The 21,975-nt window shown below is 33.7% G+C and overlaps 3 protein-coding genes across 4 annotated transcripts; 1 reads left to right on the top strand and 2 right to left on the bottom strand.

Annotated features, from left to right (window-relative positions):
* Positions 1-569: 569 nt before the first annotated feature.
* On the bottom strand, positions 570-983 carry LOC148930539 (uncharacterized). Its single transcript, XM_089066519.1, has one exon. It carries the CDS (start codon positions 981-983, stop codon positions 570-572), a length of 414 nt encoding a protein of 137 aa, XP_088922645.1.
* A 2,777-nt stretch (positions 984-3,760) lies between these two features.
* LOC125212514 (myb-related protein 2-like) lies at positions 3,761-6,053 on the bottom strand. 2 transcript variants are annotated; one of them, XM_089067244.1, is made up of 7 exons: positions 5,930-6,053; positions 5,634-5,852; positions 5,476-5,552; positions 5,170-5,227; positions 5,012-5,084; positions 4,854-4,923; positions 3,761-4,598 (listed from the first exon to the last, which is right to left on the bottom strand). In XM_089067244.1, exons 1-7 carry the CDS (start codon positions 5,946-5,948, stop codon positions 3,888-3,890), a joined length of 1,227 nt encoding a protein of 408 aa, XP_088923370.1. In that variant the 5' UTR covers positions 5,949-6,053; the 3' UTR covers positions 3,761-3,887. The 2 variants fall into 2 exon arrangements, with proteins under 2 accessions (XP_088923370.1, XP_088923369.1); XM_089067243.1 differs by lacking the exon at positions 5,930-6,053 and having other exon boundaries at positions 5,634-5,910.
* An 8,822-nt stretch (positions 6,054-14,875) lies between these two features.
* On the top strand, positions 14,876-17,187 carry LOC125212255 (alpha carbonic anhydrase 1, chloroplastic-like). The gene is made up of 6 exons (XM_048112363.2): positions 14,876-15,021; positions 15,325-15,542; positions 16,275-16,381; positions 16,458-16,560; positions 16,640-16,819; positions 16,927-17,187. The coding sequence occupies exons 1-6, from the start codon at positions 14,955-14,957 to the stop codon at positions 17,053-17,055; spliced, it is 804 nt and encodes a 267-aa protein (XP_047968320.1). The 5' UTR covers positions 14,876-14,954; the 3' UTR covers positions 17,056-17,187.
* The last annotated feature ends 4,788 nt before the right edge of the window (positions 17,188-21,975 follow it).

Here is a 21,975-nt window from a genome sequence, read left to right on the forward strand (position 1 = left end):
AAGTTGGCACACTTTCCTTTTTAGTTTGTCCCACAAAAAATGTCACATTTTCCTTTTTGGAAAAAGTTCTCTCTCACATGAATATAAAAATTATATTTTCTCTCTTCATTTAACACACAAAACAAAACCTCCTAAAATCCCGTGCCATTTTCAAAGTATGCCAACTTCTTTGGGACGGAGGGAGTAGTATCTAACTTCCATTTTGGCCAAGATCTTTGATCGGCAACGTTTGAAAGTGGACCAGGCGATGAGTCTAGGTTCTTCATTGTCCACTTTCTTGTCTCGTTATTTTCTTCTTGCAAATCTGCACCTCTGAAACTAACGGTGCTGCCCTATAGACATATCTCGTTGATTTCTTTATTTATCTTATTGGTAAATATATATGTCTATATGCAAATACGATGTTGCTTAGTCAAGATCTTTTGATTAGAGTTTGCTATATAGTACTTGACCTTAGGATCACAAACTAGAGTGTCTCTATAACTCTATTGACATAATACTCAATAACATTTTTAATCCTTCTTCTTTTTGTGATTGGAAATTATAAAAAAAAAAAAAAAAAAAAAAAACTAGTTTATTATTTCTGGGATAGTTTCAAGGGCTGGAAACCATCCTTTGGCAAAATTCACACTAGATTCAACTTTGTTTGTGATTTCTTGATGATTCTTCATCTTAAGAATCAAAGCATTAACTGAAATTTCTCCTCCGTCGCTAAGCAGTTCCTGCAGCTCCTTCTTGCTGATCACAAGCTTGATCCTCATAACTCGGCTTCCTTTGTCTCCGCCTTCAGATATTCTGTCTGAGCCGCAAACTGTCTTCTTTGTCTTGATGGGAAAGTGCATGTGATTTTGAACATTTGGATTCATGCTTTTTACTTCATCACATGATGCATGTTGACCAACTTTGATTGGTGAGTTGTGTTCTAGGATTTGATAACCATCTTTTTTCATCACCTTTTCTTCAAGAACTATGCAGTTCCCCATTGCTTTGAGCCAACAATTTTATTTTGGATTTTGTATTTAAACTAAGGTTGCAGTAATATTTATATGGGCAGAGCCATGATGAAGGCCTTGTATTTTGTAAATATTACAATATTACCACATAGCACTAATTGTTGGAGTACCTTATTTTTGATGTTTTTGTTTTTACTTGGAATTATGAGTGCTTGCAGTAATATGTGGTTGTGTATAATTTAATTTCCCAAGTGGATGTACATTCATTTATCCACATTGATAAATAATGTGGTGAATTTGTCGATGTATTGTAGTATTGCTTTCTTGGTATTTTGCACATTTTGTGGACTAGAGTTTATTATTGGGCAAGCAACTTGTATTTGTACATTACTTTTTCTAGTGGAGTATACACAATTAATAACTTTATTTTAGTATTTAACAAAATCAATTCAACAGTTCTAAAAATGTGAATGGTAGCTAGTGTTGGAAGATACATGACATATATTGATGATTTTGGTTATAAAATTAAATCACTTATCATCATTTTTCATTATTGAAAATTATTTTAATTCTTATCCAATTTGTTCTCTTACCTAAGAAGGTCAATATCATCCAACATTAGCCCAATTTTAGTTTTGCACTCTACAAAATTTAAACTTTTGACGACAGAAATCGATTACTGCACATATAAAATATTTGTATAATTAAGTATGTAAAATCATAATTCAGCCAAAGTTCAATAACTTTTGAGCTATAAAAAAGTAGTACTAGCACTTTAAATAAAACGTGGTGTCAGATCATGAATATTTAAAATTTTGATTACCACCCATCGAGAAATTATGCATATTTCTCAATTAAATTCTTGAGCAATCATAATTTCTACTTACTTTTACTGTCACTGTAGTAGGATAAGAAATAAGTGGAGTTTCACCAAACACTACTTTTTATTTAATCTTTTTGGATTTCAGTGTCGAAATGAACTTATCAGTTAATTTATAGTTAGGGCCACTTTGATATGTCCTTAATTTCTGGCTTATGTCTACCATTAACTTAGTAGTTTGGTCAATTTGTTCCATTAATGAGACATTAATTGTTAGATTAGAATTACTAATATCACTAGCTCTGCTTTTCTAGTTATGAAAATTAGAATCCGTTTCACCATTCTTCTCTTCCATTTTCTTGTATTTGAATTTGATAGATATAGTTTTTTTTTTTAACAACTTAGATCTTAAATTTTAAATCTGAACGTCTAAAATTGCTAAAACTTTGATTTTGTGTGTTGATGTTTCTGACGAAAATCTAGCCAATTTTATGGGTATTAATGGCAGCTAATTTAATACTCTTGGGTGGGAGAGCATCTATCTATAATACTGTGTTACTACTATATACATGTTTTACTTAGAGGATAATATAGTTATTTAAGTTACAAAGTTTGTTTAAAATTCTAATCCATCTCATAACGTTTGAAACAAAATATTGAATTGAAAAAATTCAATTTTTGTGAACTGTCTCAAACTCTCGTACATGTACAAAATGTCATTTTCAGTAATGCTTAGAGGTTCAACCTAAGTTTTTAATTAAAATAAAAAAAGAAAGGACATATTTATTTTATGAAATAATAACATTGTTTCAAGCATCACCTAAAGATATCGTTTTGCATATAATTGGCCAATTAAGAAAAATAGAAAACTTCATAATTTAATATTTTTACGAACGTTATAAAACTGATTATAATTTGACCAAATTTTGTGATTTAAATTATCATTATCCTTTATTATATTAAAAAAATAGACATTTACAAAGTATTTAATGGTATAACTCATAAATATTTTTATGAGTTTCATTTAAAATTTTTAGTGTGTGAGAAAACAGGGGCATTTTGGTGGGAAAAATTATGAACTCGTGAAAGTCGAAATAAAATGGCGCACTTGTTAGTATTAATGGAGTGAATAATTAATAATTAAATATAAATGCCGAAGAAAGTGAGAGAAATAGGGAAACCAATAAGTATTATTGTTATCTTCATCATTATTATTATCTACGCCACTATCAAAGTATTCACTTGAGTAAATTAATTTCATTTGAAATAATTGTATATAAGAGGTAAATCACATTAAAAAAAAAATTAAATATGACATGCTTGATCTATTAAATATCGATATGATTTGAAATTGAACTATTTAGGATCCAACAAAATCCACTATCCCAATATATTATTATTTCTATTATCATTTGAGGGAACTAAATTAACAAGCTTATTTAAAAATTTTGTTTTACAAATTAAAATTTAAAATATAATTTAATAGAGAGTTATGTAAGCAGTCATGTAATCTAGCAAGCATATTAAAATTTTGATTTTAAATTACGGATAAATCATTAAAATAAAATTATTTGAGCATTAATTAAAAAAGGTCTTGTGTGGGAAGAACATTAAAATTAAAGGAAAATTGCATCGATGTTGTATCCGAAATAATGATAAAAAAATTTTCAATACATTTAGTAAATAATTTAATTATATTATCAATTTGAAACACATGCACAATAAATTAACAACATATTATAAATAAAAAATCACTAAAACTAACTGATTTTAAAATTCATGATTTTTATCCAGTTTAGTTCTGATCTTCAGTGATCGATTCAATCTGAACAAGACATTAAATCACAGCTGCGGCGATCGTATCATCGCAGTATCTGCAAATTCGATCGCTTTTATGAAATACTTTTGCATTTGAATGTGTTGTTAGAGACTTGGTATGATGTAATTTGGAATCAGTGTTGAAAAATTAGAATACATAATGCAACAGTGGTCGAGAAAATCAGGAGAATCTGTGTTCCTTTTTTATGCAATTTGGAATGATGAATGATCATATCTCATTACAAAATGGAGGCTGGTGACTAATGCCTCTTTATTCTAGATTTCAATTTTGCATCTCAATTCCAGCCAAAGCCATTTAAATCAAGCTGCTTGTAGCTTGAAGCAGCATCCTTTTCATAGTTAGTGTTGAGGTCCAATTTTGTTGGGAAGAATGGTAGTTTTGATTCTGAGGAGGACTTCTGCTTATTCTCGTCTAAACATTTGGCCTCTGCTTCTGCTCCTGCTCCATTGAGCCTTTCACCACTTTGAAGGCCAATGCTCATCGATAAACTACCTGGATTCGCTTCTGTAGCACATGTGTTCTCCACATTGTCATTTGCTGTTGAGAGATACTTACCACAGTCTTTCAGGCTCTCATGCCATCTAAGCCCCATCTTGCGTGGACCGCTATCTTTGTCGTCGATCATCTCCTCCTCTATAGGTGCTCTGAAGTTCATTGGTTTTAAGCCCAAACGGCTATCGTACAGCTCATGGTCCCTTATGGTTCCGTCGCATGAGGTCAAGCAGCTCTCGCCCGAACAATCTTTTGGCTGAGTTGCTTGTGCTTGCTGCTGCAGGCACAAATCTGAGAGGTCGTTTATTCTTGAAAATGTGGAGTTCAGGCATTGGTTCGATACTTGGGAGACCAACTCGGATAATTGGACCTTGGCTGCCTCTAGACCAAGTGTTCCCGCGTTCTGTCTTCCAAGGGATTCTTGTGCTTTTTCTAGTACAGATTGCAAGTATTTTCCTTGAGCTTCTATTCGCATCTGCAAACGACGTTGTACCTATGGAAATAGACGAACCGTTAGCCCTTGTAATCAACATCAGGATAAAACTTATAGATTATTTTGAGGTAGAGGCTTATTTTATAGCAGATGATATTGTTGGGACAATCACCACAGATGTATATTTATAGTACTTGATCGAGCACCTTTTCTTTCCTTGTCATCCTATATATGGATGCATGATTTATTTTTGTTATTGAAACTAAGTGAAATCAGTTATTAGTGAATCGAACTGAATAATTTTGAGTTCTTTACCTCCAGCTGTTCGTGTAGTCTTTGTTGCACTTCAATTTGCATTTGTATTGCTTCACCCAATTGTAAGTTACTGGTATGAGATAGACAATAGTAGTGTCAGATGAAATGTACATACAAAATAACAAGAAATTTGTATACCGAGATTTTCTGGTTCTAACCTTGTTGCTTGGTTTGAAATATTTTGGTTAGACACATGAGGTGCATTTACTTCAGGCACTCTGTCTGCTTTGGCTGCAATTCAGTCCTCAACAAGGTAAGCAAAATGTATAATTATTTGTGCAGATTCAATCTATTGCGAAATAATATGATTGCTTACAAGCTTTATTGCTCCCATTATTAGCTTGCTGGTGGAGGTTCTTACTCAATCTGTACTTCTGCATATGAATTCAGGAGAATGAATGAGTGTCTGCCTCTTACATTTATTGCATGCTTGTAGCAGAAATGAATTATGAAATCAGACATATAGACAAACTAATTCTAGGTTATATCCACCTTTATATGAATATTATGTTTCGTTGATGATTTTGTTAAAAATATATGGTAGGAGAAAATTTGCATGATGGAAAGTCCAAGTCTTTGGAAGAAATTAAAATAACTTGGAGGTGTATCTCTTGAAATATACCTGAAGGTGACTCTTCAAGTGATATAAGGTCAATCCCGGAATGCCCATAAGTTTCAAAACTGATTTTGGTGTAGCTTCTGCAAGAAAATCATAATTAGCCAAATACTACATGATAATGCAATACGATATCTAGATTCAGAGTTTGGATGTATGCTTACTTTCTGCTCCACCCAATTGATTCACAGCTTCAATGAATCGTTCGTGGAGGTCTATAGTCCATTTCAGTCTCGGCTTAGCATCACTTGATAGTACAAGACCAGAATCTCCTGTGCCATTCACACCTTGAAGAAACATGTGTCTTTCCGGTGGAATAGACACCCTTGAGGAAGGATGGACATTCTTTTCTTGGTGGTGACGGCAGTGATACATTGTGGTATCTTTGATATGATAAATCATGAGCATTAGTTTCTCGTGCAGATTGTGGAAGGATTTCATTAATGAGAAGTCACTATACCTGGAAAGGATGTCCCCATACAATTTTCTCTATGAAAATCTGCTTCCACCTTCAAGACTGAGTTATGATTCTTGGTAAAAGGAAGCTTTCAGTACTGCTCTTATCTATTACTTGATCAATTTATGCATACTTGAAAATGTACCAAGGGATGCCTTATAAGCTTACTTGGTTTGGGGTGGGGAGGGGGGGGGGGGGTGTTCGGAGTGCGATACAAGTGAGGCATAGAATCTTTGACAGGGGTAAAAGAATATCAGATCAGATGCAATCCAATCTTTGTAATGGCTTGAACTAAAATCTCGTCCTTCCATTTCAACGTATCTATGGTCCCCAGCTTCTCTTTTCCGATTTCTGACAGCACTGCATATTTAAAATTCCTTACACTATGGCTGTATGAGAAATGTATTATCCTCTGATAGCTACAGACAGATACACCTTCGTTTCACTCATACTTGTCATATGCATAGTTTTCGAACCTTATTCCAGGAATGTATGGTGGAATTCTTTTCCATCTGATGCGGATTTGAGGAATCCCACTATCTACGATGTCCTGAAACATTTCTAGTCATTTTTTTAAAAATGGAAGATTCTGTTGACAAAAGCACCCAGTCAGCAAATTTGCTACAATCCTTCTGAGGGGGGGACAAATATTTAACAATACCAGTGACTTGATGCTCCTTGTTTAACTCTTTCAAGTCCAAATTTGGGTAAGAAATTCAATTCTTTCCTCTTAGCCTGTTTCTTCTCTATGTGGTTGTTTTCAGAGTCATAGGATATAACACTATGCAAGCATGTGAAGGTTCTAACATACATCAAACTTAGTTTGCATGTTTAACTTGACATAAATAGTAACTCAGTAATCTGGTGACCATAGACTTTTTTATATAGACAACATAAAATGAGTTTGTCTTGAGGATAATAAATAGTATTTGATTGCTACCTCTCTCATCCACTGGATTCACCCACTTAGATTCTTCCTGTTTCCCTTTTTAAAATAAATGGATTTGGGTATATCTTTCTTTCAAAATCATTTCTATTCATTATAGCAAGTGTTCTTATATACTATACTATAATTTAGTTCATCAAGTCATAAAAGTGGGAAAAATGCTTTTTCTTGGCTTTGTTTGAAGGCCAGGAATAACATAAAGAACACATTCTTTTTTTGTCTCCTTTAGTAAGTATGGTACTTATTCATCATGGACTTAATTCTGAATTAGATCTTTTAATAAATGGCACAAGGAATTTGGTGCACTTCAGTGGGGCCCTCCAGAAAAGAGAAGGGTCTGTACTTACATTTATACTTTCATTTCTTATAGCCTGTAAACATGACTAGTCATAAACTGCCATTTTGCAACTGTAATTTCAGCCATCAAACTTATACTTGTTGTCTAAGTTTGTATGACATTTTTTTACAATCTCTCAACAATAAAAAAAAATTGATTTAGTTGAATCCCTATCGGGACTACATAGCTCGTTTCGTGGTTACTTGGAGTTCACATGCTAGTAATGTTTAACTTCTTTAGTATCATTGGAGGTTGGGAAATCTGTTCATGAACTATAGCTAGGTCGATCTGATCATCTGCTTAATCTCTCTGACTGAGAACCGATCACCAACTGATAACAATGCTGCCTGTTTAACAGATAATGATCTGATCGATGCCAAGTAAATAATATTCCTCACCTGTGTGGATGTATGTTTTCATAGGTTAGGTATTTTATGCAGTTTAACGGAATCTGTGAAAACCTTTACAAAAAAGGGGTAAAAGCCGATTCCTCATAGTTTGCAGGCAAGTGGATAGGAATGAATCGAAGATAGGAAACGACGCAGATGCTCTTCAAGCACCATCACCCAATGCCTCTTATAAACTTGGTTCTGGCATGTTGCACACTAATAGAGCATATCTTTATGTTCATTGACAATTAACTTACTTATTCAGTCAATAATAGCTGCTTCACAGTTTCCATTTTAGTAATTAACTACTTCAATATGGTACGGGAATAGAATAATTGCTGGTTCTGTGCTATTAAACTTCGATATCATGGCTTACAGAATAAGTTTGTGTACTAATCATACAGAAAAAACAGTTGTTAGGAACCACATTCTGTAGCTGAATTGGTAAAATTAGAAAGTATTCGAGCTGCCGTTATCTGATGTTGCCATGAAGAATATTACTGCTATTATCCGTTGCATTTTTACAGCACTAGAGGCAACTTTCACTTTTACCTTAGTACTATTCTAAATTAAAGTGATTCTTGCATGCATGTACAATAGTATTATTCTCCTCTTTAAAATTGGGCTCTTCTTTCTTGTACCTCCACTTTCCTTTTTTATGGACTTCATATAATTTCATTGAGAAGGGACCTTATGACATCTTAATCATTCCGTGCTGATTGGGTGTTCGTATTGGCTGAAACCAAACCGGAATGATAAAAACGACCACGGGATGCTATTCGGTGCAGGAAAGCGCGAGATTCCAAGGGAATGGAATATCGGAATCTTAACTCAAAGTAAAGGTGGCGAGCCAGATTCTCAAGTCAAGAATGTTGCTTATTCTTTCCTGCTCAAGGCCACAAAAAATGGGTTCTTTCTCTCCCTTTCCATTCTTTATTCTCTATGCTTAACAGTTTCAGATTCCTTGCACCAAACATTTATGGCTTGATTATTTACCTGATAAGCACAGTTTCTTTTTCCCAGAATATTTGGAGTTATATATTTTTTTGGTTAATTCTTTCACATATGCTCATTTTTCTCAAATTCTTTTAAAGGAAACAAAAATATTTCACATCCATATATTATGCATCTGTTTAGTGTCAAATTAGTAGTTGTCTAGTGGTGTGAAAAGGACTAAAAATTATTATATCACTATTAATTGATAGCTACTGATTCTATTTCTAGGTTACTAATATCAGTGGTTTATTATATATCACCAAAGCATCGGATCTAGCAACTATCTACATAATTTTGCTACTTTTATATGGAAAGTGACTGTAGATTTTAGAAGCTTAGCATAGAAATAAACAGGAGTCAGTTTATTTATTGGAGATAATATTGGTTGGATTTAAACTAAGGTGAATTTAGTGGTTGTGCTGAAAAAAAGTTGGTCGATTGGAGTGTTATTTGAACGAATTAAAGGGCAATAAAAGGTGGGTGATTGAAAGAAGCATTTGTTCGAGTGTCAATGCAAATTGAGGTTTGTTGGGATCAAATATTTGTTGAAAAAAGTTTGAGATTTGTTGTTGGGCTTGTGGTAGAGCATATGCTTAATAACTTTGGCTTATTCTAATGAAATATCACGGTTCATGTTTCATTAGTATAATATAATTAAAGACTCCCGTCTGTATGTCAAATTGCTGGAAAAACCGTCAAGTTTGGTTAATTTGTGATTAATCTCGTAACTTTATAAAAATGAACGTTTATATCACAACTTTGACTTTTTTTTCGATTGTACTATCATATGACATGATACATGTCTGAATTTATTGACGTAACGTCAGCGTGTACGTGTAAAAGTTAAAGATGTGACTAACTAGGTTTAATTGACTTCATTTTAAGTAGTCGAAGGTTTTGTCCATATAGTATTTTTCATCTGCCACATTATAATAACCCCCAAAACCAAAATTATAAGACCATTGAAAAAAATATCAAAAATGTTATATAATAGACACATAATTGACCAGATTTGGTAGTAATTTATTTGGCAATTTGCTCTTAATTATAATTAGGGAATTAATAGCCATCACTAGAATTTTGACTAGAATCATTTTATCTTCTTATCATTAGAAATTTATAATTCTAGTTAGAGTTAATTAAATCCTTTATTAGGGTCATAATTAAGTGTGGAGGATTCTATCCCATGTGTATTAGTGCTTTTAGTGGAGTATATAATTCACAACCCCAAAAATTGGTTAAATTTCCCCCCTTCGAAAAATGGTTAAATTTGTCATGATCTTATATTCAAAATGATCACTTCCCTTCTAATAGAGTAAATTTGCAACCCCATCATACGACTTGGCTTTCTATAATAGTTTTTGCATTTTCTTGGTTGTATATATGTTGAATTGTTGTTCGTTGCTCAAAAAACTTTATTTGGGCAGATCATAAAAATAAAAAACACTACCAGACATATAATCATACTCAATTTGGGTTTATTGGTTAAAATGTTTCTGTTGTTGGTCATCAACCCACCCCAAGTACTGAAATGGGCCCAACATCACAGAGCCCATCCATTAGCCCAACATTACAAATAATGGAAATCATTGCTTGGCCACAAAATAAAAATTCCTTAAGATTCTCCCTCTCTCTTCTCTTTTTTTTTTTTTTTTTTTTTATCATAACTGTATCGTTACCTGAAATTTGGCGACATAAAATCAACCAATTATTCAAAATAAATGTTCACAAGAAATGCTTGCAATTTTTAGGCATATAGTACTATTTGATTTCATTTTATATGTGTGTGTCATAGTTTAATCAGTAATGATGCAATAGAGACAAGTCGATGATCACATGTCTGTGTAATGATTTTGGATAGGTGGTGGGCTATTCATTTTTCATCAATTTTGAGGGGTTAATTTTCCCAAAAATATTATTATTTTCTCGTATGGTAGTATATGTGTGTGACATTTGTATTAGTATTATTAGTTTCTTATTGGCTAATCATTAATTTAATTAAAGCTTAAGCTATCTAATATAGTTATCGAATGTGCCAAAGTGTGCAATGTTTCTTTATCTGGCTAATTATTGGGCACAATTTGGAGGATGTAAGGTTGTCTAGACAAAGTTTGTGTGGTGACTAATCAAGTTTCAAAAGGCCAAAAGCAAAGGACACAATATGATCTAGAACATTCTTCCATCACTGTGCTTTGTGCTTGTGGTTCCACAATTCTCAATTATGAATCCTCCCATTTTATATGGTTTCTACTATTTTACCCATCTCTGTATTATCACAAAGCTATAAAAGTGGTTCACCTTTTAACAAGAGCCATTTTATGTGGTGGGCGTATTCAATCAACCAAAAGATCCCTCCCCCTCTCTCTCGATTAAATTAGATAGGAAAGAATCTGCATGGATATTATTTTATAATTGAGTAAATGCCAAAACTGGTCTTGAACATATTACCTATTTTACGATTTTTGTCACGGGGAGGTGATCAATTGCTAACTAATTAGCAATCTAAAATTGAGACCAATTTTTAACCATTAGATTAGAAGATCTTGTTGTTGATATAATGACAAGTGTAATATATTTTAAATTTATATAATTATTAATTAAATTAAAAGGGTATTAATGTCAAATCCTATAGTAATTATAACTAACTACTTTCTCTTTCCTCAAAATCATCTCAAATCTTTAAATTTACGTAACTCTCTCAATTTAAATTATTTTTTAGCAAAAAATATATCAAATTAAAGATAATTTAATAAGAATTCCAACGAGATCTCAATTACATATGTTCCGACGATATTCGGGTGATGAAATTTGATAAATTATATTTCAATTTTCGTACATGTTGATAAGCAGCTTTTATCAACAAATGCAACAAAAAATCTCAATATATTGTAGGTAAAACCTCAATATTATGCATGTCCTATCTCAATAAAAATGTGTTGATATTTTCATGTCCTTGTGTTGATATTCTAATGTCATATTGTTGATATTTGTAATACACAATGTTGATATAAAAAACACCCACGAAAATTGTCATATGATAACATAATGACGATATTACCTTTTTGTTGATATTTTGTCTACTATTTATTGAGATTTGTGAGCTTTAATCTCATCCACTCATTTTAAAATCCAAAGATGGAGATTTAGTCTTGATTTTGGATTAGGGTGCTATAAGCATTAGAATAGGATCCTTTGGTCACATACTTTATCTTTTAAATTTTTGCATCCTGAATATTTCAACTCGGATCATAATTGGTCTTACACTAACAATTCCGTCAATTTTTAAACGGTTTTAACCCAATTTTATTGGTTTTAACAGCCTTATTCGGGTGAAAATTGATGTTAAAAATAAAAATTAGTGTTTTTCCCCTCCTCTTTCGTGTCCTTCTGAATATATTCATTATAGAATTAATGGAATTCCACTCTTATGTGCGATCTTTTTCGATATTTTGTAAATCTTAATCAACGAATTAGACTATACCTAAAAATTTAAAATGAATAATTTGTTACCAAAGGGGTGATTATATTTCCATAGTGGAAGTTGCGGCTTCCCACTTTGGGTCTTTATCTATTATAAATGCAAGATTTGACATTAATATATTGCTAAGAGTCTTTTATAGTAATTGTGATTTGTGACACCTTAATCTCCATCATCTAGAACAGGGTACATTCAAAATCAATGGAAGATTCATGGCCATGAATATTGTTAGTTTCAAGAAAATATGCATAAGATTTCTTGGATTTCATTAATGGCTTTGAGTATCCCAAAATTATGTTCCACTTCCACATAGGATTTTGATTGACTTAGTCGATTGAATTAGTTTGATCTCATAGCATTTAGATGCTTTTGTAGTAAGAAGACATTGTCATGTTTTGAGAAGTCAAACATGAAGGTTAAGTTATGAGCAAGTCGCTTCACATATTTGGTCAAAATTAGACTGAATAAATTAATACTCCTAATTCAGTTTGTGAAATTTCTAACAATTTGATAAAGTTTACATTTATAAAGATTGATATGTTACTGACTTTTTCTGTCTGCTAATTCATAGATACAATTTATTAAAAATATCAATACGATTACATTGAAATGTCAGCAAAAATTTAGCTGATATTTTTAATATACCGTGTTGACATTGATATTTAAAGGAATATTGACACCTAATATTATGGAACTTTAAAAAAATTGGGTTTTTCCCACGAACTTTGAAATTGACAAATAATATCAACAACTTTACCCTGAGTTTGTTATTTCCCACAAATGAAAAAATTAAGGCTATATTAATAGATTGAAGAACAATTTTGGAGAGTGTGCTTCAAGAAAAACTATCTTCAAAGATTGAAAATTTTGAAGCTCTCGAAGTTGTTGTCGAGAAATTACGAAAAAAAATTCGTAAAATAAAATTATTTGCCTTATTTTTTTCATTGGTAGGAAATAACAAACTCAGGGTAAAGTTCGTGATATTATTTGTCAATTTCAAAATTCGTAGAAAAAATCCAACTTTTTAAAAGTTTCATGATATTAGGTGTCAATATCTCATATTTAAAATGTGAAATGTGTCACATATATATGTATATTTACAAGCTTTGTATACCTAGAATAACCTTACTTATTTTAATTTTAAGAAAAGTTTAGAATTTAACTACCATGCATATATCTCTACACTGTGTTTATTGTTTTATAGAAAAAAAATACAAGTATTTTATTTACTATATTCATAATTGCACATTTAATTTGTCACACGTCTCATCATGCTAGTACCTATAAAACCATAATCAGTTGGAAGGGGCTTGTTGTTATTACAAAGGCACAAAAGCAACACCACATCATACAACTTTGTTATTTGTTTTTTATATAATGAAAGTTGACAACATATATAAACTAACCTAACTTCTTTTTCACCTAACATAATTCAATTCATGTTTACCTCCCCTGGTTAGACCTTTGAATTAGGTCAAGGCAATCGAGTCTTCCACAAGATTAGCAAAATCCACATTATTCCACCAAATCACATTTAAAAACAATAAAACAAATTATTTAACAATTAAGGATCCATTTACAGCCAATTGATCATAATTTTCTAAACAATTTGTCCAAATAAGTATTTATTTAATTGGTCTCTAACTGTCGTATATAAATTCAAATTTCGGAGAGCTAATGTGCTCAGCCGTCCAACCAAGACAATTGGCTCTGTCACAATTTTCATGCATTAAAATTAGTTTAATTATAATAATAATAATAATGTCTCTTTTTTTATTATTATCACGGGTATCTATCTGTTAGCTTGATTTGGCATATATATATTCAAAAAAAATATCCCATAATTCCACGTTTCTTTTTATCGCAATTTTTTTTTAATGTTAATTTCTTAAAGCAAGTCATGAAAGCATTATCATTAATTAAAACGTCGAATCTTATGTGCTTGAAACCTATGAATGTTTTTTTCAATGAAGTAATACTATCACATAAATGTCATAACCTTAATTGTCAATAGATTAGCTAATGGAGTAGTAAAACAATTTGGGTTGACCTGCTAAAAAATCGAATAGAATGTTAAAATTGGAACTGATCTCTTTCACACTAATTTCGCAAAGTATTTTATGCTCAAAGTATTTTATGAAAAAATGCAGGCAATATATCCAAACAATAGTAATCTAATAACCACATATATCAAGAAATATAAAATCGATAAAGACAAACAATAACTAAACCAAAGTCGATAAATTAGCTAGGGCGTCTTGATCAAAAAGAGAAATCTACTTCAACCAATATGCCCTTAGGCACGACTATACATAACATAGAAATCACACTTAGAAAGGATGGAGTATACTAAAATACAAGATGAAAATAATGCTCTTTCATATGTCCCTTGTTAAGTGATTCATATTTCTTTTTAGAACGTTTCAACATAAACGAGTCATTTCTTCTTTTTTTTTAACAAAATCAACACTTTTAATCTCTCTAACTTAATCCTTCATTCTTTCTTTTTTCACTTAAACCAAATATAATATAACTATCTTAAATGAAGAAAAAAAAATATTCTATAGTACTTAAAATGACGAAAAAAAATATTGAATAGTATACTATACTTAACATTTTTTAAAAAATAGAGAAGGAAAGAAGAAGTGGAGAATAAGGTGGGGTGAGTTGTCTGCAGCAAAAAAGACGGAGACATAAAGCTAAACAAAGAGTGGCAGTGGTGAAACTCTAACATGAAGTGTTGCTTGTTGTATTCTCTCTCACTCTCTCTCACACACACACACACACACTCATATATATGTATATATATATATATATATAACATCATCCTCATTATTCCCCATTATAGGTTGCTAGGTAGTAAATCAAATAAAATTTCAACCATGGCTTCTCCACCATTAGCTCTCTTCATTGTCACAATCTCCCTTCTCTTTGTTGCCTCTTCCCAACGTATGCCTCTCTCTCTCTCTCTCTGCATTTTTCTCGCTTTCTTGCTTGCTTACTATGTGTGTGTGTGTGTTTTCTTGCCTAAGCTCCAAGTTTCTTGGACCATAAATAAAAGTTTTTTTCACTTATGATTTAAGTTGTTTTTGTAAAACAAGTTGAGTATGAAGCCTGAAAAGAAGTTAGTTACTGTGCAATTATATTTTAGGCACAATTCGAAAGTTATAATCTTTGGCGGCCTGTCATCGATCCTGGACATAAATACACATCGTATCGAACTAAATGAATTTGTGTGTGTGAATGATGCAGAGGCTGATGGATCTATTCAGTTTACGTACTCGGGAGGGACTGGCCCAAACATGTGGGGGAAGATAAACCCGAATTTCAGCACGTGCGCGAGTGGGAAAACGCAGTCGCCGATTAATATTTTGACTGACAAAGCTGTCCTAAACAAGAAGTTGAAGCCCTTGATCAGATCATACGGCTCTTGCAATGTCACTTTGGTCAACAACAAGTTCAATGTTGGGGTAATTTCTTTCTTCCTTCTTAGAAAACTTTTTTTTTTCTAGTTACGTTTCTGTTCTTGAAGAAAGAATTGTGTGATAAGACCATCTCAAACCATACACCAAAACACTCATTTTTAGTTAAGCTCGAGTGGGTCAGACCAGCTCACCCGGACCGGACTTGGGTCAAACTCGAATTGACATATTTTTAAAAGTAACTTTTATCCATTAACATAATCATTTTATGTATAACAACAATAATTTTTAATGTGACCACTTTTCTTCATGCTTATAATAAATAGTAAGACTAGTTATTTTATAACTAATTTGAATAACAATCACTTTAAATTATTATAGGTGTCAATTTATGAAACAGCGTTTGGGTCAATTTCAGGTAGGGGCCGAGTTGGGTTTGGGTTGGGTCCGGCCCACAAGCACTGTAGGGTGAGATAAGAGTGTTATCTTTTTAACAAATAGTAATATGCATGATAGATTTTGTAACTTGTTCTAATTTGTTACTTTATACTTTAATCTATAAACAACATATTTTATCTAACTATGATTTATTATAATTAGATAGCAAATTTAAAATAAGTTAGAAATACTAATATTATTATTAATTCTTAAATATCAATATTCAAATTTAAAATTGAAGCACCCCCATTCAAACATTATTTATTTATTTATTTATCGCAAAACTCTCATTGTCACGATTTTACTTCTCCAAAAACTAATTTTCTGTCTCTGCCACTGCAGGTACGATATCCAGATCATACCGGGGGAGTCGTTGTGGATGGCAAGATGTACAGCTTGAAGCAAATGCACTGGCATTCCCCTTCCGAGCACCGAATCAACGGAAAGCAGTATGCAACAACACAACTCATCCAAGTGTGTGTTTGTTGCCATTTTTGTGAATTAAATGTGAATTGTGTAATGCAGGTATGCTGCAGAGCTTCACCTAGTGCACGTTACCGACGAGGGGAACGTTGCCGTTGTTGCTATTCTCTTCGACTATGGCCATGCTGATCCACTCCTTGCCAAGGTAGAACACTAACTTATGCAACAAAAAAATTTTCACAAAAAAGTTGTAATTTAATTTTCAATTGCTACATGTTTTGTAGATGCAAAAAGCACTTAACGAGCTTGCGTACGAGGTAAAGAGGCACGAGGACAGCCCGATCACGTTCGGGCCGTTTCACCCGACCGAAGTGAGGAAGAGATGTCATAAGTACTATAGATATGTTGGCTCTTTCACCACACCTCCTTGCACACAAGATGTCACTTGGTACATTCTTGCTAGGGTAAGAAACAAATATCATTTGAATCTTTTTGTAGTGGCAATTTGTAGGATTAATTTTTGTGTTTATGATTTAAATATACAATAGTGATTAATTATCCATGTGTGCAGGTGAGATCAGTGTCCAAAGCCCAAGTAGAGGCCCTGAGAGCCCCCTTGGATTTGAGATGCAAGAACAATGCTAGGCCTTGCCAACCAATGAATGGGCGACATGTGGAGCTATACGACGAGGATGTGTAGTGCAAAGAGATCTCATTTGTGACATGGTTTATGGCATTGACAAATTGAAATGTACTAATGTACAATAATGAATTCAAAAAAATTTAAAAATAAAATCAACCTATAATACCAAAGCTTAAATGTTTAGACAAATCTCCTTTTATGTTTCAAATCGATCAAAGTATTACTAATACGAAAATCTATGAATAATAATAAAAAAAAATAATGAATATGTAAAAAGGTGGAAATTTGCTCAATTAGGTATACTAGAGAAAGTATGTAAGCAAATATACAATGGCAACTTAGGTATTTTTATTGATTACATTTGATAGAACAATTGTGATCACTTTCATGGCCCAGTGTGATCCAAGTTCATTATCATATTTGGGCTCGGCCCAATTATCTTACATTTTTGGGCTCTGGGGCTTTATAAGAGGGTGTTTGGATGGGGTAATAGTACATCTTATAAAGTGATTCTTTTGTCTCAAATTAATCAATGTATTTCTCTGAGTAATAATTAAAGAAAATGAGATTTAGTGATTTAAGTGGAGAGAATAAAGTAATTTCTCTGTAATTAAGATTTTCTTTTTATAGCTTATAATCTTAATTATCCAAATACTCTTGTATAGTAACTCGTAAACTCTATCCTACAAGCACTTGAAATATTTTATAAACTTTTTGAGGGTTTTAAACTCTCTCCAATAAGCTTTGCTAAATATCCCCTAATTATTATTCCTTTGTCCAACAAAATATCTTACTTTCTTTTTCAATATGTCACAACAATATATTTCTACTTTTGAAAAAAAAACCATGATTATTATAATTCACTTTTTTTTCTCTCCTTCCATGAATACATTTGACTATATTTTTTCTATACACTTTAAACACTATGCGAACTAAACAATCATAATTTCTTTTGTGGCATAAGGAAATAGTACTCCCTCCGTCCCAACTATGTTGAGACAACTTTTTGGGCATAAAAATTATGAAATTGTGTTAAAAAGTAGGAGAAAGGAATAAAGTAGGAAAGATAAAGAGAGAGTAAAGTATATATATAGTGGAATAAAATAATAGTGATTAGATATTTTATTTTTTATTAAAAAAAGAAAATGACTCAATTTAATTGGACATCCCAATAAATAATAAGTTAGGATGGAGGGAGTAATTGTTTTCTATACTGACAACTATAAATAGGCAAATTGTTCTTTATATAGACCAAAAGGATAAGATCATTATTCGAATGCAACCAAAATAAAACTATACTAAAATTTTAAATTTTCATAATTTTAGCACTCAAACGTGACGTTGAGCCAATGAAAATTTGGCAACTCGACAAAATTGGGATGAGAGATTGCAGAATTGTAACGACTTGTCTAGCAAAATAGAATTGACCACATAACACGATGTTTTGTATGTAGTGACAAATAAATTAGTCAAAACTATAATGACATACAGTAGAATTTAATGAAAAAAAAAATCAATGATTTTTAGTTGATAGTGGGGTCTAAGCCGGTCTACATAGTCTCTAAATGTAGGACTGACAAATCGTGTGAATTGGATCATTATCGGACCAATTCAATATCGACCCAATCCAATAAAGTTAAACTCTAACCCAGTCTGAAATCGTCGGATTCTTATCGGGTTCCAACCCATTAACTTTATGTGTGTTCCTGCGGATTATCGTGTCTTATCGAAAGTTGTCAGTCCTACCATTAATTGATGTTAGTAAATTACTATTACTATACAATTTAGTTTGACACAACACGATAACGATCCGAACATGATATTACACGATTAATACTTGATATTACACTATTAAAACCCGTGAAACATAATTAAAACTTTATCACGATTTTAAAATATATACTCCGACCCAACCCGAACTCAACCTGAAATCATCAGATTTTTATTGGATCGATCCTATAAGAGTGTCTCCGGTGGCGCCCTTCCCACTAGGACTTCAACTAGGACTTCCCGCAATAAAATTAATTCACAATTAAAATTAAAATTTACAGAATTAAAATTCGACACGGATACGAATGGGGAAATGCGAATATTTCATTAAAAATATATATATACATCATTCAAAAAAAAAATTACATAGTAGATAGAAAAAAAAGCAACCACATCAACGTCCACCCCTTCGCGTCCAAACCTCTTCGATGATATCCTCCTGAAGTCGAATATGGGCATCTCTTTGCCGCATGTCGGCAAATGCGCGCAACCGCTCAACCTCTCCATGAGGTACCCCCATGTTCACATTCGCGCTGGCCACGCCGTGGCTTGGACCGGCACCCGTATCATCTTCGTTGGTCCACTGAGTCAGTTCGTCCCCTTCACTTTCGACAATCATATTGTGCAAAATGATACATGCGTACATGATGTCGCCGATGTCGGAATATACCACTGCCGTGCCGGACCCCTCACCATCCCCCATCGACTCTGGAGCACACCAAATGCGCGCTCAACATCCTTGCGCGCTGCCTCCTGACGGCTCGCAAAGTAGGACTTCTTTGGTCCGACCGCATGCTTGATCGTCTTCACAAAGACGGGCCAGTTTGGGTATATCTCATCCGCCAAATAGTATCCCATATTGTGCTGGTTGCCGTTGGCGACAAAACTGATGGCGGGACCAACGCCATTGCACTGATCGTTGAACAGGGGCGACGACTGGAGGACGTTGAGGTCGTTGTTCGACCCGGCGACTCCAAAATAAGCATGTCATATCCACAGCCGGTAGTCAGCTACAGCTTCAAGGATCATCATGGGATGCTTGGCTTTGAAGCCGGAAGTGTGTATCCCCTTCCAGGCGACGGGGCAGTTTCTCCACTCCCAATGCATACAATCTATGCTGCCCAACATCCCAGGGAACCCGTGCACCGACCCGTGCATATTTATCAGCCGCCTGGCAGTCTTCGGGGCTCGAACGCCGTAGATACTGATCCCCGAATATCGATCTAACGCCCGCGCAAAAATTCAGCAGACACTCAACGGCTGAAGACTCGCTAATGTGGAAGTACTCGTCGAACATGTCGGTCGGGCCTCCATACACCAGTTGCCTGATTGCGGCAGCACACTTCTGTATTGCCGTGTGTCCGGGTTTGCCAGCCGCATCCTCTCTGATCCTGAAAAACTCGTATCTTCTCTCTAACGCACCCACGATATGCATAAACAGATGACGATGCATCCTAAAACGTCGTCGGAATAAGGCATCCCCAAAACGCGGCTGCGGAGCAAAGTAGTCCTCATGCAACCGAATATGTGCAGCAATGTGGTCCCGGGGTACATGACGTCGGCGATGGATCGGCCGAGGTACTGCCGGCGCTGCCTGCTGCCGCTGCCGGAGCAATCGATCAATCGCCTCTTGCACAGCGAGATCCAATTCATTATCACTATCACCATCACTATCACTAGCGCCTCCGCCACTACCACCCGCACGACTGCTCGCCATTCTAGATATACTTGAAAAAAGAGGTTAGAGAGAGAAATTTGTCAACACAAGTGGTGTGAATGAAATGAAGTTCACCGAGCCCTATTTATAGAGTTTCAAAAAAATAAAATTAAAACGCGGACGTCCGACCGGGACGTCTGACCTTCGCCACAGTGGCGGACGTCCGGATCGGACGTGGGGGTGAGGGGCGAGCCCATCCGACGGGCGTGGGCGCGCCCTTCCCGTTCACTACGGCGGACGTCCGGTCGGACGTCGCCGATGTCCGCCACTGGAGACACTCTAAAGATCCAAATCCAATATAAAACTTCATCTAAACCATTAATTCCGTGTGAACGAACTAATATTCTCTTCAAATTAAGAAAATTTTTAATTCAATTTTGTGAGATTCATTAAAGATTAAAAAAAGGGAAGGAAAAGTGTTTTTGCCCTCACATTGTTGCATTAGTTGCTTTCAATCGGAGCGACATTGCACACGTCAGTTTTCTCAATTGGCAACAACGAGTGTGACGGGCGAGAATGAGATAAGAACGTAAGGATGAAAGAGGGAAAAAACTCATGTTTTTTATATTCTTTAATGTATTAATTAATATTGCAATATTTGTTAACTTATTAAGAATTGAAATATCTTTTGACGTATTACTAAAAAAGTATACTTTATTATTTTAGATAAATAAATTATTTTGATGGTAAAGAATTGTGATATATGCAAAACTATTCAAAGTTAAAAATTAGTTTGATACTGATTATAGATTTATAGTAATTCTATTCCAACATCCACCAAACTAAAATAAAATTAATAATTGGATCATCTTCAAAAAATCTTCTATTTGGAGAGAGACACCACAAAGGGTAAACCAAACTATTTAAAGTCAACAAAATGTTGCCACTCGAATTATTTAATCACATAAGTCCACACTTACCTATACATGACAGCAATTCCAATTTCGAATTAGGCATTTTTCTAACCCACCATTGTTGACTCACACCTCACTTGATTTTTTCTCTTCGATCATCTAATTTTATTAATTTATGGGTTGAAATCATTCGCTCAACAGTCACCACCACACTATGCTGTATATATATGTTCTATAATATTCTTAGTGCAATACTATTATAGTGTCACATCACGTCATAAATACTACTTCCTCCCTCCGTCCCAGAGAAGTTGGCACACTTTCATTTTTAGTTTGACCCATAAAAGATGTCACATTTACCTTTTTGGAAAAAGTTCTCTCTCACATGAATATAAAAATTATATTTTCTCTCTTCATTTAACACACAAAACAAAACCTCCTAAAATCTCGTGCCATTTTCAAAGTATGCCAACTTCTCTGGGACGGAGGGAGTATAATATAGTCAAATATGTAGCATTTCACGAATTTTTCAATCTAAATTTTATATTGATGAAGAAAATAAGACTTATATTATGATTATTATTTGATGGAGGGAGTATTTAGCAATCAGTTGGTCAAACAAAGTTACGCAGATAG

Source organism: Salvia hispanica, chromosome 3 (genome assembly GCF_029641045.1).
Source record: "Salvia hispanica isolate PSC_SH4W2 chromosome 3, Shi_PSC_v1, whole genome shotgun sequence".
Taxonomy (NCBI): Eukaryota; Viridiplantae; Streptophyta; class Magnoliopsida; order Lamiales; family Lamiaceae; genus Salvia; species Salvia hispanica.